We start from the raw sequence: 16,620 nt of genomic DNA, 5'->3' as shown, positions 1-16,620 counted from the left end.
CATACAGCGTAGAATTATACTGATCTTCCTCTCTTGTCGCCTCATTTATTTATTTATTGATTTGTTTATTAATTTTCTCATTTGCTGACATGTTAAACGTAGACTTGATATGTGAGTCTGAGTACAGACAAGAACGCAGATCGAGACCTTTATCAAATTATATGTAAATGACATTAGATACGTCTGCACGTGTTGTGTGTAATATCACATTATTACATCCTGTCACACAACAACAAGAAGAAGTCTGAAGTCTTTCTTTCAGCCTCCTGAACCTTTTTCTTAGATTATTCATGTAAATGAGTTTCATTATAACCTTTCAAACCCGCCTTTATATCTGAAACCTTTAAACACTTCATGTCAGCTGATAAATCAAATGAACCTGTGCAGAAACACTCATCATCCTCAGCATCACTTTTCTACGCTTCCATCTCAGACATTTGTTTGCACTTTAACCCCGCCCCCCTCGGGCTAGCGGCGTTCCCAGCCTCACACGGGCAGATGCAGTCACGGCGCAGCGGAGCAGATGCTGCCAGACTGCTTAGCCAGCCAGGCCAACACGCCGTCTCCTGAGGCCGCCGACGCCATGATGCAGCGAAATGCAGGAATATACCTGGAGTGAGCGCTCCGCCGCTGTCAGACACACACACACACACACACACACACACACACACACACACACACAGATTCTGTCTCAGTGTTTAAAGAGTTCAGATCATTTTCATAACGGAAAGGTTTGTCTGTCACAGTGATGATTTCAGTGTTTTGACTCTCAGGTATTGATCAGGTGATTGACGACCAACAGAAACAGCAGAATAACCACCGTACTTCACTCTACGGGTGCACAGTGTCTGATTTTGATGTTATATTACCACTGCTGTTAAGGACACCTTATACATAATACACTGTTTTTAGACTATATTACTATATTATGTGGTATTGTTTACAGTATGTTTGTATGGTTATTACGGTATTGTTAACACATAAGTTTTTTTTAGTTTTCTGAAAAAAGCGTATTTTTCCGATAGGAGGTTTTGTTCTTCGGCCATCGATTTGTTTTAGCTTCCTCCTCACTGTACAGTCCACAGACTGTATAAAAATATGGACGTAGTTACCATGATGTCACTCGTTGGTTTCTGAAGAGCGGTTTTGAAGCTCAAAGTGAGCCGCTCTGGCCGTCGCCATCTTGGCAGTGCGTGATGCTGCCTAACTCCCAGCCAATATCCTTCATTATGCAGAACTTTACAGCTTAATAAAATTTAAATGGGTGAGTTATAAAAAAATTCACCCCCCGTACAGTTGTCATGAAAGAGGAAATTAGCTACAGAGACCAAAACTGTTGTTTGTACCAGGCTGTAAACATGTTTATTTCTGCTGTAAAGTTTAACATGGGGGTCTATGGGGATTGACTCGCTTTTGGAGCCTCAAGTGGTCATTCAAGGAACTGCAGTTTTTGGCTTCATTTTACAGCCCCGGAGGTTGACGCTTGGTTCAGTCACGCTGTCTGTCAGAAGTGAAACACAGGCGACTTCAACTGGACCGGTGTTCATGTGGGACGGGAGCACGACTAACTATTGATTCATTGAATTAAAATGACCTATATTGGGATATGAGGTTTTGGTGATATCGCCCAGCCTTAGTGTTAGCTAAGTTGAGATTTATGCATCGATATATATTAAAACCAGTTGTATCTTGCTAATATCTGAGCTGTTTTGATTGAAGAGTAAAAAAGGTCATATAGAATATAGTCGACATATCTGAACTGACATTTTACATTTTACAGAAAAAATACTCAAATTACAAAACCAATAATAACTAAATGACCAAATAACAACAGTTATTTTAGCATAATGTGATATTTCCTTCTCCACATATTTCTCCTGGTATGCTGAAAGAAATAAAACAAAGTCACACCTGAACTCATCAATGATTATCAGTCCAATTTATTTTACCTTTTAGCTGCTAAAACTGTTATTTTTGGACATTATGTTACAGCTCGTGATGCTAACAGTAACGCCGCTACAGATGTTTCCTAGCGACCGATTTACACATCACTGAAGTGTTTACTAGATAAAAATGCAACCTGACTTCACTAGTTTGAAACTAGTTAAGAACTGACAGACTTAGTGATGGATTTACGATCAGCTGGTACAGCACAGTCCGTGTTTCAGCTGGATGTTTTGTTGCTACTAGCGACCTCTACTGGCACATTTCCACAGCAGTTTAACTGACATCCAGACTTTTGTCAGATGTGATGTTACCAGGCAAAAAAAAAAAAAAAAACAACAAAAAAACTGACAGACATCTTTGATCTACTCCCCTAGATGCTCTTGTTGAAGCCTTATCTGTAGGCGATGTCATCTTCGTGTGCCAGAGACTGAAAAATGGTCTCGAAAAAAAATGGCGATGAGCAAGAATGACATCTGGTTGGTTGAGGCGAAATAACAAACCCCAAAGTCAAAGTCACATTGAATAATGAAGAGAAACACGGCGATTTAGTCTGATTTTGTTCTTGTGAAGCTACATCTGCAGCTCAGTGAGATGATCCTTCAACACAACGCCATATAAACAACAACAGTTTGCTGCTTTTACCTTGAACCTATTGCTCCCATATCAAACTACACTTGGCTAGTAAAGTGCCAGTGATTCTGTCTGCTGCAGCTGGTTCTATGAGTCTCTGTATGTCAGTGTGTATGTCAGAGTGGGTTAGCTCAGTGACCTTTGCCCTCAGGCCGGGCAAATCAGCATCATGCGTGAGCAGAGCAGCTTCAGCACAGGAAGCAAACAACACTGTGATCAACATCACTGTCATCACTGCTCGCTCTCATCTTTCTCTCTCTCTGGTCCTCCAGCAGCTTCTCTCTCTCTCTCTCTCTCTCTCTCTCTCTCTCTCTCTCTCTCTCTCTCTCTCTCTCTCGGCTGAAAACTCTCGACACTGTTGACTCACTTTGTGTCTCTGCAGAGCGACAGGAAATCCTCCACAAATCTCAAAACCAGCATGGCACACGTCCACGTCACTAAGACCTGATCCGCACTGAAGATCTGACAGAAACGGACCTCGAACTATTGTTTTTGCGGAGGGTTGATGAATGAAAATGGACACAAGCGGTACGTGCGTCCATTTTCATCCTTCAGCTCAGTTCAGCCTCTGTCTGAAACAGGACGTGTTAGCTCCTGTCTCTTTAAGGCCCGCCTTCTCTGTTCTGATTGGTCAGCTTCAGGAAGCTACGTAAACAAACTATAGTAGCAGGATTTCACCTCTTTTTATTGTTTTTTACTCCAAATGTCAACTTGTTCAACAACAACAACAACATGTTCGAGCTGAATCAGATCTGAAATATGACTACAGTAACAAAGACTACAGAACAGACGGCCGTTTCTGGGCATGTGCGAACAATCTGACATCATAACGAGGAGGAAGTAGAGGCAAACGGAGCGTTCAAAGCAGGTTGAGGCCCTGACTTTTGACTTGCAGGTAATGTACGTTCACCTCAAGTTATGGAACTTTGACCATGTTTAACATCCGACATCATAACAGTATAAAAATTGCAGAAAATCACAAAAAGCAGAATATTGATGGCCAGGGAGCAAAACCTCCTATCTGAAAAATGCACTTTTTTGAGAATACTTGTTTAAAAAAAACTTGTTTTCTTGCGTGATGCTATTTGTTAAAGATACCTTATACATAATACACTGTTTTTGAACTATATTTCTATATTATGTGGTATTGTTAACAGTATGTTTGTATGGTTATTACAGTTTTGTAAACACATAATATAGTAACATAGTCCTAAAACAGTGTATTACGTATTGAGTATCCTTAACAAATAGCATTCTGCAAGAAAACAAGATTTTTTTAAACAAGTATTCTCAAAAAAGTGCATTTTTCAGAGAGGAGGTTTTGCTTTTCGGCCATCGATATGTCCTTTTTAAAGATTTTGAAGAAATTAGAGGATGATTTTAGCTCCATGAAGACACTGCACAGGTTGAATTGAACTCTTCTGTCTGCTGCCTCCGACCTCACAGCTCTTCTTCTTCTACACGTCTTTTGTCAGCCTCTTGTCTTCTTCACCTCCATCCCTGTCAGTCGCTCTCTTTTCAACGTCCACCTCCATCTTTTCACAACTTCCTATCCTACTGTTTTTTTTTTTGGTCTTATCTCCTCTCTCTTGCTCTGTTATCCTTAATTTCTGTCCTTATCTTTTGCTCCTCATTTACTCTGCCTCTTACATCATCATTAACTCCTTTTAACCCCCCATTATTTCTATCTTTCTTTTTCCTCTCCTCTTCATCCATTCTTCCAGCTGTTACCTTTGTTTCTTTTACTCACTTTGTCTCTTTGTTCTTCCGTCTTTTCCTTTACTTTAGATAGAGGGAATAAAGGAAATTAAAGAGATAGAAAGAGGAGGAGAAGCTCTTTCTAGCCTTTAATCCCCCTTTTTCCTTTTCTTTTATTCCCTCTATCCAATCAATGCTTTACGTCTCTGTCCTGTTTTCAGTCGCATTGCATTTTTGTTTCCACTATTTTCTTATTTTTCTCTCCATTCCTATCTGTTCACATCCCATTATTTTCCTCTTCTAATGCCCTTGATCCATCTTCCCGTCCTTCTGTTTTTCTTTTTCCCCTCCTGCTCTCCCTCCTGTCTCTTCTAATACCCCTCTGTCCATCTCCTCTCTCATTTATCTTCCTCTCTCTCTCTCTCTATCTATCTGTATCCTCTCTTCTTTTTTCCTCTTTCGCCCTGACCTCCTTTCTGCTTCACCTCTCCTGAACCTTCCTTCCTCCGTCTCTCCGTCGTCCTCTTCCTCCTCTCTCCTGACTCTCCCTGCCTGTAGCCTTTGTTTTCTTCACGGAGCTACGTGTCAGTTAGCGTCCTGACTTTGCTCTCCGTTAGCCTGCTAGCCATGTGACTGCATCTTTAGATAGGTTTCACATGGCGTGGTCAGTTAGCTTCAGGCTAACTCAGGTCCTGAAGGCGCCGCTACTTTTGAGCTGGATGACTTCTGTTGTCCCCCGACGGGACCTTATTTCAGAAAAAATGATGTTTGTTAATTTATATCACCACACAAAGTTCCGTTTTAAAAAACTTAAGTGTAAAAATAGTAAAATAGCATCTAGTTTTGGGTGAAAATGCTCTCATCATGGCATCACTGTGGCACGTTTCACCTCGTATCTCACCTGATGTGTTTTATCCAGCGACTCCTCGTCCTTTCGTTAGCCGAGAAGCAAAAGAACGAGTAAGACCTGTTCATGCTCATGTGACGACATCCTGGTACAAAAACACACGGACATCGTGTTAACGTTAGCTTCATTAGCTCTGGGTAGCTCGTCGGGAGAGGAAGTTATGACGTCACTTACACGACTTTTGGGTGTGAAGTCTTTCTAATTATGTATTTTCACATCCTTCTACTTCAGCAGTTTTACCTTCTTTACTTGCAAAATTATCATTAACATCATAAATATAATTCACAGCACAATTCAAAGAGGGTCAAAAAATTATTTGTCTCTTGCTGTTGATTATCGTACATATTTTTTCTGAAATAAGGTCCCGTGATGGTCCAGAGGAAGGGGAGGGACTTCACCTCTGTGTAGCAAACCCCCAGGAACAGCGCCGGGCCGCGAAGCCAATTTGACACAGTGGTCAAACCGTGTAATTACAACGTCATTGACATTATTGGGCCCATAGACTTACACTGAGAAAGAGAGTTCCGTAAAAAAAAAATTTGAGCATCACAAACCCCAAGAAATGACTCATCTCACCATCAGGAATTGATCCGTTCAGTCTGATCACATTTCGAAAGTCTAAAAGAGCCTCACAATTGAATTGTTTTATCCCCCATTCAAGTTAGCCGGAGGGTTAAACCGGAAGTAGCCGAAAGTTGCTAGTGCGCATGCTCTATGGGCCCAATGATCCCGGAAGATCCGGGTAATTTTATACGTGGAAGTTGAACTTTTTTGGCTTCATGCTCCACTGAGCAACTTTCATAGGAATGAACGGGGCCCCGCCTCCGACGCTGTATCCAGTTCTCTTCATACATCCATGCTGTGCAGCTGTGTCACTCAGAGTCTGTCAGCGTCCTGCTCTCTGTGTGGACAATCAGCACAGATACTGGACACTTGATACCAGCAAGAGAGAAAACTGTCATATGACACAGGCTGGAGTTTTAGAAGTTCATTAAACCTTTTCACTCGCTTTATTTACAGGACTTTATCTGGATCACTACATATCTTAGCCAGGTTGTGATACTCAGAAATACCATCTTTATGCATGAGCAGTTTTTATGAAAAAAAAAAAAAACAGTTTTGTGGAAATAAAACTGAGTTTTTAGCCTGTATGTCCGCAGGTTTTCAACACAAGGAAAATATATGTATAAGAGTGGATAGATCCTACATTTCCCAGGATGCAACTCAATAGAGTATTTCAGAAGACCCACCTGATGACAGCACTATGATGTCATCAGGGTTTTTTTTTACATCACACTCGTTAAAGCTCCTCCAGACACAGAGGAATCACAGTTTGAGTCGTACTCAACATGACTAGAAAACTGATATTATTGTGTGAAATTTGGGTTGATAACAGTCAGTCGCCTCTGTCTGACAGATGAAGGTCGTCTGCATGAATGTGGAAGTTATTCAGTTTCTAAACACTAGTCTGAAATGAATTATGACGCAGGTTTTTAGCTTCTGTTCGTCCTCCACAGTCTGGAAGTGAAAGTTAGCAAAGTTAGCTGTCAGGAATAACTTGCTAGTTTATGAATTAATTAATCAAACTCCACGATTTCTTGCATTTTAATCAGAATAAATAATTAAGATAATTTAAGAAAATAATAAAATCTGAAACTTATGATATTGTAAAAGTTGAATTGTTGCTGGGAAACGTCCTGTAGCACCTCGCTACAGTAGCAGCTCGTCACCTGCCTCCTGTAGACACATCACCTGGTCGAACACATGAAGATTTAAATGCTAACTCGTTAGGTTTAATAAACATGAATGACAAGCAGTTCAGGTAAAAATAACAACACAACAGTCATGTGTTTCTTCATTCATTCCTGACCATTACAGTCATCATACTGGCAGCCAGCAGCTCCTCTCTTACTGCTTTTTTAAACCGATCAGATCATCATTCAGACAAAAAAAAAGCTTTGGTGTTTTGTCTTCACCTGCTCAGACTAAGGTCAACCAATAAAGCCATCACTGCCTCCGCAGCAGCTCTACCTCTGAGAAAAATATTTGCACAACTAAACACTCAACCTGCTGTTTATTTGATCTCCGTCTCCCAAACGAAGCCCAATCTGTTTCCAACTTTATTCTGTTTACTCTTTCTAACAGCTCCAAACTCCACTCGCGTGCTTCTCTGAGACGAAACAGAAGCCTGAATGTTGTTGGTGGTTATTAAAGGTTATGAGGGACAAGCCGCCATGCTGGATGAGTGACAGGAAACCAAAGAGACAGTGATGTTTTGGCCTCTTCCTCTCTGACAAAGCAAAAGCTTTTCACGCTTGTGTTTCTTCACCCTTAGCGATAATCTTCACCTCGGGATACACAGAGAGAGAGAGAGAGAGAGCTCATGGAAATGTATTTTCACTGGTGTATTCACACTTGTATTTATTAACCCCAGGCTTACTGTAAGCGCTGGGATAACTGGGGGTTTTTTATTCCAGGCTGATGGGTGATGGTAGTGTTAAAAAACCCTGAGGAAAGGTTTAGTTTGGTGGTGGTTGAGACGGCAAACTGACTCTAATGGGCGTCATGACATCAGGGCCTGTATTTATCAAACTGTTAAAAGTTAAATTCAAGTGAAAGATAAAAGAAAAAATCCTTCATTTTTACCCACAAATTTAAGAATAAAAACTATTTTTCATACCTGTTTTGGTGCATTCTGCTGGTTCATGGTACTGTCAACTCCTTGTTTAGTCTATAAAATGTCTTACAATAAGCACGAAAACAACAAAAACAAGTTTCATAGCCTTCAGAGTCGCTTTTGAAACTTTTTAATACCAGAAACAACCTCAGTCATGTCCTCCTGTCCTCTGATTTCCTGACAAAACGGCTCATAAGCACAAAAACAATTCATCAGCCGTCTCTAAAATCCTTTGAATCATCCAACAAACTCCAACCTGAACCACGAGGCCGGTTCAGCTCAAACACATCCACCTAGAATCCTTTCCTGTTCTGTAAAACAGAGAGTTGACTCACCCTGCGTCGCTGCTGTTCCCACAGATTAAGGCATCCTTGGCTCCCTCCACCTTGTAGAAGTTATCTGGAAGAAAAAAAAAAAAAAGAAAACTTCCACTTTAGATTCCAGTTTGGGATTCATCCACACAGGTGTTTTCACTCATTCTGCCTGATTGAGGTGATTCATCAGACGTCTTGACCTCAAACTGGACGTCAAACGACAACCGATCCGGCAGAAATTTACTTAAAAATTCCTCCACCATCATCATCGCAACACCAAATAAGGGGAAATGTTTTTAGAGGTGTTTGGAGCGGTGAAGCAGAACCTTTTCTTACATGTCAGTGTATGTTTTTGTGCTCAGCTCCGAGTCTGTTCCAGCAGGATCAATAAACTCATCAAACTCTTGTGTTTTGGCCGCTTAGACGCCGTCTGAGCAGGAGGCCATAAAACCAAAAAACCATTTACAGGAGCAGCGGCTTGCTGAGCATTTATTCAACACTTCAATCTGACAACAAGCCATTTCCAAGTACATTAATACACTTTAACATCATCACATCGGCTTTACTTCACGCACTCCTCCTCCTCCGCCCCCAAAACACACTCAGGAGCAGCAAGTTCAAAAGCTTTTAATGCACGTCTGCGGGAAGAAAAAACAAGAGCCTCTTTAACTTTTGCTGTGGTTTGAGGAAACTGTATTTATTCCTGAGGATGGTAATAAATGTATTCAACCAGCAGCGCTCCACACAGTAGGACTGGTCGGGTAGGTTTCAGTGTTCTGCTGAAGGATCCAAACTACTTTGTACGCTTTCATTTGCACTTCTGAAGCACTTTGTAACCCTGGATTTGAAAAGCGTTACCGTATATAATTAAATACTTCACTTATAGACGTTTTACTTTGAAGAATCAAACAAGACTTTATGAAAAATTGGGGTTCCTGGTGGAAATAGAACAACAGAATAAAACAAAACAAGTTGCAGAGAAAACTCACCAGCTAAAGTATAGCTAGCTAGCCAGCTAGCTACTAGCATTAGCAGCAATATTTCAAACCCAAATCCATTTTTTTCCTGCAGCATCACAGAAATCTGTGGATTCACTCAAGTAAATTTACATGTTTCTCACAAAGTCTGCACTGCATAAATGTCAGAGTGCTCCTGGCTCTCTGTAAGTTTTTTAAGTGGCTGTATAGTCCCTCAGACATGCTTGTTGGATGCTGGAAAAGCCCATTACTGGAATATCTTTACATGATTTCCAGTTAAAAACTCCTTATTTATCTTCTACTGGTTCTTTATGCAGCCCCTCAGTTCAGCCTCTGTCTGAAACAGGCCGTTTTAGCTCCTGTCTCTTTAAGGCCCCGCCCTCCTGATGAGCCCACTCTGTTCTGATTGGTCAGCTTTCAGGAAGCTTCCTCCAGCTCCGGAGGCTACGTAAACAATTCTTTTTCTCCTACTTTACTCAAAATATAAACTTCAGTACATCTGTAGGCTTCATGGCTGCATAAGTCTGATCCGAAATATGAGAGTGGACGATGAGAACAACACGTTGAAAACCCTTAGCAACCACCTTAGCAACAAAGACTACAGAACAGACGACCATTTGTGGGCTTACATGAACAATCTGACATCAGTTCGATGGAATAGAGGTACCTTTACAAACAAACAGAGCAGGTTGAAGCCCTGATTTTTGATTTGCAGGCTTTGACCATGTTTAACATCCGACATCATAACAGGATATTAATAACAGAAAATCACAAAAAGCCTGATACGTCCCCTTTGAGTAAGTTTTGAGTCTGATACTGTACATAGTCAATGTTGTGACAGAAGCTCACAGCCTAAAACTAAAACTCATAGATATTGCAAACATCAGCGTGATGAACAACATCAGAAATGTTTTCATTATTTTATTGTGCAAAGCTTTTCCTCTGTGACTTACATAACAGACGGGTGATCTCTGTATCACACGCTTTTCACAGAAACAGTGACCTTAAATGCTGGCTTGACATTTTCATCCATTTGCCTTACGGGAACAACAAGTCAGGATACTCATCTTTAATTCAACACATAATTCTGACCACATGCATTTAACTCCAGTCATTATGAGCGATTACACAGCATTGCAACAGAAAAACATTAAAAACGGACATTAAAATGTTCTTATTTCAACATTTCAAAGTCACACAAAGAACACAACACTTCTTCTTCTGTCCTTTATCGTGGCAGCAAAACACCTACAAAGTCCCCCTCCCCCCCTTCTGACAAATAAAAACAGGTTGTGTGGTGCTTCTGTTCGGCTCTGACCGCATCTGACCGCCGCTGCACCAAAGGCACTTAAGCTTTTTAGGGGAGCGCAGCAATTCATTTGTTTATCGAGTGCATCTGGGAGAGAGACCGCTTCGCTTCATCCCGTCTCGCCGACAAAAAACTTCTCGAGTCTGGAGTGCTTTTGTTACGCAGCGCTGAGGCATTTTCTCCCCAGACAAAGCAGATAGGAACAGTTTACTTTAAGTCATTACCTGAAGTTCATCACTCAGGTCCCCCCCCCCCGCCCCCCCCAACACACACACACACACAACATGAATGCACATTAGCCCGCGGACTGACATTCAATAAAGGGTTTTTTTTTTCTAAGCGACCCCCCATCTGAGAAGATTTTACAGAGCTGCAGAAACTTGGAACATTGTCTCTACAGGATATCGATAGAGTGGCCTTAATTTCATTTCTTTTCAAACTGGAGAACAGCAAATTACTCTGACAAGACTAAATACTCCTCCCATCCTCCCCTCCGGCATCTTCACCTGCAGGAAGGACACCGAAGTGATAAATTTACACGAGGTAAGAACAAGATACACTGGGACACCGTTAATGTGACAAGAAGATATTAATCAGCGATTCGTTTATTGTCAAAAACGCCTTTAATTTCATCCATTAAAGGGCTCATACTGAGGAGAAGGTGGATAAAGCCAACAATAGAATGAAAATGACTCCTGAACTTCAATGGAACTAATGTAACGGCACAAATTAAATTAAAATGTAGGCGTTATCTGGTTTATTGGCTTTCGTACCGTGACTGTTGAGCTTCCTTTATTTACAGCTTTCACAGGAAAGCTCACATGACGGTTTCATCGACTGGACGACTTTATAAATCAGGTAAAGATGAAATTATTATACCTCTCTACAGCTGTTATTAGAGCTGAATCTGTTTATTTGAGAGGTGAGAAAGTTAATAAACAGCTTTTGAAATATATATTTTGAGTATTTATACATCAAAATCTCTTCCCTCCCCCCAATTATTTAATTATTACAGAATACTGCTGATTCTAAAGGAGACAAAAGTCCAGGTGGACTCGCAAAAACAATCTGAGACAAAAAGTGTCATCACAGACAAGGATGCAAACTGTAGTAAACACACTGACGTCATCATTAAGACAACAGTTTACCACCTGAGACATACTGCAAAAGTCACATCTTTCTCTTCCTGATGTAAAGAAATTGATTCGTACAATCTTCTTTTAACTCACCAATAAAAATCTGACTTCAGTTTATGCAAAACGCAGCGAAACAAGTATTATTATTATTAACATATTAGCATCTTTACACTGGCTTCCTGTCTCTTTTTTGAATTTTAAAATTGTGTATTGGTTTAGTCGACTGTCTCTCATTGAAGATCATTGAACACTGAAGCATTAAATGTACCAACAGCACAGAGAAAAGCAGAGTTTTCTAATTATGGACCAAAACTGTGGAGCAACCCCACATATATCATAAATATCTGACATGAAACTTATGTAAATTCCTTTAAGAAACCTCTTCAGAATCACCTTTTTAGTCTTGCTTTTAAGTATCCTCAGCACTTATTGAATCTTACTAAAAGTTTACTTGTTTCTTTTAATCTTATGTGAGATTTTACTCCTATTAAACCCTTCTGTACTGTATTTTAATACTTCAGTCTTTTAAACATTTTGATGTAAGGCACTTTGAGCTTTACATGTATGTATGAAAGGTGAAATTTTACTGAGATTTTTGTTTCTAACTTTAAAAACACTTAAAGGAGAACTTAGATAGAACCAAATTTCAGAAGGCTAAGCAGAGCTGCAGTCTGCATGTAAACATTGTGATGATAAACTGATTTAATTGGAGGATACATTCAGTTTCTGCTTCCTGTATAAAACTGTTGTCGGCCGGTAATATCAGCTCCGTCTGCTGCTCCCCCAAGAGGGAAATGGATTGTACATGTTGTCTGTTGATATTAATTTATTGAACCCTCCACCAAGACTCGCCAGGGAAACGACTGCTGCTGTCAGACGACTCTGACCAGACAGAGCAAACACGGCATGATGGGAAATGTTGACCACGGAGAACACCCACCATTGATCTCCCACCGAGGGCTCGAGCTCAGATCAGCCGAACGGGACGAGCCGAGCCTCCGATGCGGTTTTAGCGCGGCACGGCTCTCGGGTTTCACGGCAGCTTTTAGAGGTCGATACGGGAGCCTGCGGGGGGACATTTGTTTGATGTGATGTATGCCAAAGCAAACTGGAAACGAATAAATAGAAGGTACATTAGCGACAGGCAGCATGTCCAGACAAAACCCATTACTGTAGGCTCAAATATGCCTTTATTTTGGGAGGTTTCACTCTATCACAGCAGTAAAGGCTCAATAGAAACACTGCTGCGGTCAAAGCAGCTCTACTCTTCTTCTTCTCTTATTCAGACACTATTTTTCCTGAGTGCTACAGCGAAACGTTGTCACTTTAAATAATTACACATGTTTTTTGGATAATGAGGGAGTCTGTTTATCTCAGTGTGTGTTTTTAAGGTAGCATCTCTCGAACATAAATCTACCTGCTACTGCTGCTGCTGACCTCAGTAGTGGAAGTAAAAAAAAACAAAGTTTTGCTTGATTTGAGTTTTTGTTGTTTCTGGTTTCTAGATTTTATCCACAACTTTTTGTTCATTTATTTTTCACTGCATCATTTTTAGTTGTTGTTGTTTTTGTGACATTATGAGGACATTAAATCACTCACAACTACAAAATGACGTCAAGGTAGACACGATGACGTTATCAAAGACACAGAAGTGGATACATCATACTACCAATAAACCAAACATCCAGGTTTCCCATAAGCCATAGTTTGACCTTCTTTTTAAAATTGTGATGGTTTTCTTGAATAATAACAGTGACAGGTGCACGCGGAAACTTCCATGTCTCGAGGCATGCACGATTAGTTTCAGGTGGAAAAATGTTTCCACACTGGATCGTTGTGGTATTTTGGAGTAAAACTACAGCAACATATCTACTCTGTAAATCACCTGTCCTGTGTTCTCCTTTGAGAAAAAAAATCTGAAACCAAAAAGGAGAAATTTATATTTTAAGTTCTTTGATTTCATGATGGCACTCTCGTTATTGTAATTAAATACCATCGTAGCTGGAGTCCTTATTTCCATGAGCAAGTTAAATCTTGAATGAAGTGATAACGCGTCGTTCTTTCACAGGCACTTTGTCTCCGTTCATACGGTATAACACTGGTAGCCTGCCAGCAGCTGTCAATCAAACAGAGACACTGACACATCCCCCAACTGCTGTCAATCAAACACAGACACCGACACATCCTCCAGCTGTTGTCAATCCAACAGAGACACCGACACATCCCCCACCTGCTGTCAATCAAACACAGACACCGACACATCCTCCAGCTAATGTCAACCAAACACAGAGACATACACACACTCCAGTTGCTGTCAATCAAACACAGACATCCTCTAGCTGCTGTCAATCAAACAGAGACACCGACACAAACCTCCAACCTGCTCTCAATAAAATATAGATATCAACACATCCCCCAACTGCTGTCAATCAAACACAGACACCGACACATCCTCCAGCTGCTGTCAATCAAACAAAGACACCGACACAAACCCCCAACCTACTGTCAATCAAATATAGACACCGACACATCCCCCACCTGCTGTCAATCAAACACAGACACCGACACACACCCCAGCTGCTGTCAATCAAACAGAGACACCGCCCCCTCTCCAGCTGGCGTTTCTCATCTTTCCCCTTTTCTTCTTTCAAAGAATATGATTAAAGAGGGATGATTAAATGCAGATCAAGAACCAAAATGTGAATCAACACACAGCTATTTCAGTATTTTGGTCACACAGAGAGAAAAAGACAACGTGCAGCTCAGGTTTCATCTGACAGCAGTGTTAAGTGTTTCCTTAACCCTGACCTCGACCTCTATGAGTGAGTGTGTGTGTGGGGGGGGGCTGCATTTACCGTAAGTGCTTACATGTACTGTGTGTGCAGAAGTATGTCCACATAACATATATTATATTCCTTGGTCAACATGCCTGACATGTCAAATAGTGTATATACCAACTGACCCAACATGACCTCTGTGTGTGTGTGTGTGTGTGTGTCACATCTTGTATATACTATGTTCCAGTTAAACTGCCCAGCTGAACCGCCTGTACACACATCACACCCCTGACAACGCGCATGTGTGTGTGTATGTGTCTTTATTGACGTCAGTTGTAACCACGGTGCCAACATGACATTGTCCAGTCCATTTAGGAAACACCAGTCACCACTGCAGCATGACACACACACACACACACACACACACACACACACACACACACACACTCCTCTATACAGAACACACTAGAAGCCTGTTTTCTTCTATTGTTACTATCACGGCATCGACTGTTTCTGATGTTAGAAATGTCACTTTTATATTGATGACAACTACAGGTAACTGTAGGGCAACTTAACTTTCTTTGCCAGAAACATTCAAACTAGCTTTCATTTGTAATTTGTTGGTAATTGTAGAATTTAAACTTTTGTTGGAGTCTGTGGCTTTAACACTCATTCACACGCATAGATCAATTGTTTCCTAATTGGGTGACGAGCAATATGTTCATTTCCATTTTTTGTTGTGTGCATTACACAGTAAAAAAAGACCTGCAAGAAATTGTGATACATTTTCATCCTGAACACAGTCTGCTAACAAAACTAAACCTGCTAAAATATCTAAAATCAGACAGTACAATTCTTGTTTTTGTTTTTTTTTACTTTGCAACAACAGATATCACGTAAATCACAGCGCCCAAACAAATTAATCCAAAGATCCTTTTAACCCTGAGTTCAGTCTGTCACTTCCTCACAGGCTCTGTGCTGTCAACAACAAATCCTGAGCAACAACTTTATGTCTGAGCAGAAAGATTGGTTCAGGTTTGGTTCTGAGTAGCAATGCAGACATAGAAATTACCCAATAACCTAAGTTCAATTTCTAAGTCTGACATCTCATTCTGTTACAAAGTATGAATTTTTAAGCAGCAATATTTTGGCTGAACCATTACACCTTCATATCTAAAATTCTTCATACTAAAGTCAACACCTGGAAAAATATACAAATTAAAATTAGCAGAATTAGCAAAATTCTGTCAACCAGCTACTTCACAGGTTTAAAAAGTACCAACTCATCATGTCAGAGTATAACCTTATAACGTTAAAAGCATGATTCTCACCCTCGTCGTTGTTGAAGTCCTTCAGGGAGGCCCAGGTCTTGTTGTTGCAGTAGAAGGTGGTGTTGGCCGGCAGGGTGCCGTTGACGCAGTGCGCCGTGCTGCGGACGCATTTCTGCCGCAGGTTCCCCATGAAGAGCTGCAGGCCGATGAGAGCGAAGACGCTCAGACAGAAGACGGTGAGGATCATCACGTCGGCGAGCTTCTTCACCGACTGGATCAGAGCGCCGACGATGGTCTTCAGGCCTGCGGGACGGCCGGGGACGCAAAGACGTAGGCCGTGTTAGCTTGGATAAACGTTAGCGCTGCAATGAACCTTCATTTAGACACATTGCAAGAAGAGGCAGCTCTGAATCTTTTTAAATTTAATAAATAATTCTACTAATACATCACAAAACAATTAATTGATTACATGAAAACTAATGTTAAGCCAATTAAAATATATCTGTGCTGTTGGGTGAAAACCTTAAGAGATCTATACAACTGAAAACATTCATGTTAAATTGTTACATTTCTTGGAAATTTAAGGTTTTCATCAGCAGCAACTTAAAAATGTTGCCCCTGTGGGAAAAGTCACTGTCATCATCACCAAGAAAATAAAGCAAAACAGTCCACAAACGCCCCAAGAAACATTCAGATAACAACACAACACACACACACACACACAGCAACGTATGGTAAAAACAGCAGGAACAAACAGTCAGAACACAAAGGGTGCAGACAAGTTGACTGTCCTCGGCCAAATCTTACCAAATCAAAGAAACAACACGTTTCTTTTCATACTTTTTTTAAATTCACTTGAAAGCATTTTTTTTGTTTTAGTTAATTCATTAGAAACAGACACTACAGTTTCAATTTGCATCCAAAATGTATCCTCATGTTGGTAAATAGAATCAACATTTCTGCTTGTTGACAGAAGC

At 40.7% G+C, this 16,620-nt stretch overlaps 1 protein-coding gene and 1 long non-coding RNA gene across 4 annotated transcripts in view; both read right to left on the bottom strand.

Moving 5' to 3' along the window:
- The window catches only part of LOC122972222 (sodium channel protein type 4 subunit alpha-like), a 245,265-nt gene that overhangs the window by 141,492 nt on the left and 87,153 nt on the right, over window positions 1-16,620 (bottom strand). For 2 of the 3 annotated variants that reach the window (XM_044339139.1, XM_044339140.1), the window contains 2 exons: window positions 15,704-15,946; window positions 8,195-8,258 (listed from right to left, as the gene is read on the bottom strand). In XM_044339139.1, the coding sequence (XP_044195074.1) occupies window positions 8,195-8,258; window positions 15,704-15,946 (307 nt within the window). Of the gene's footprint in view, window positions 1-8,194; window positions 8,259-9,162; window positions 9,372-15,703; window positions 15,947-16,620 lie in introns of those variants that run through there. The other variant, XM_044339141.1, reaches the window with a different exon arrangement.
- LOC122972315 lies at window positions 4,582-5,674 on the bottom strand. Its single transcript, XR_006399722.1, has 2 exons — window positions 5,177-5,674; window positions 4,582-5,021 (listed from the first exon to the last, which is right to left on the bottom strand). It is a non-coding gene; the product is annotated as an uncharacterized LOC122972315 (long non-coding RNA).

The sequence above is a fragment of the Thunnus albacares genome, chromosome 21 (genome assembly GCF_914725855.1).
Source record: "Thunnus albacares chromosome 21, fThuAlb1.1, whole genome shotgun sequence".
Lineage (NCBI taxonomy): Eukaryota > Metazoa > Chordata > Actinopteri > Scombriformes > Scombridae > Thunnus > Thunnus albacares.
This window is presented reverse-complemented; position numbering and strand designations above follow the sequence as displayed.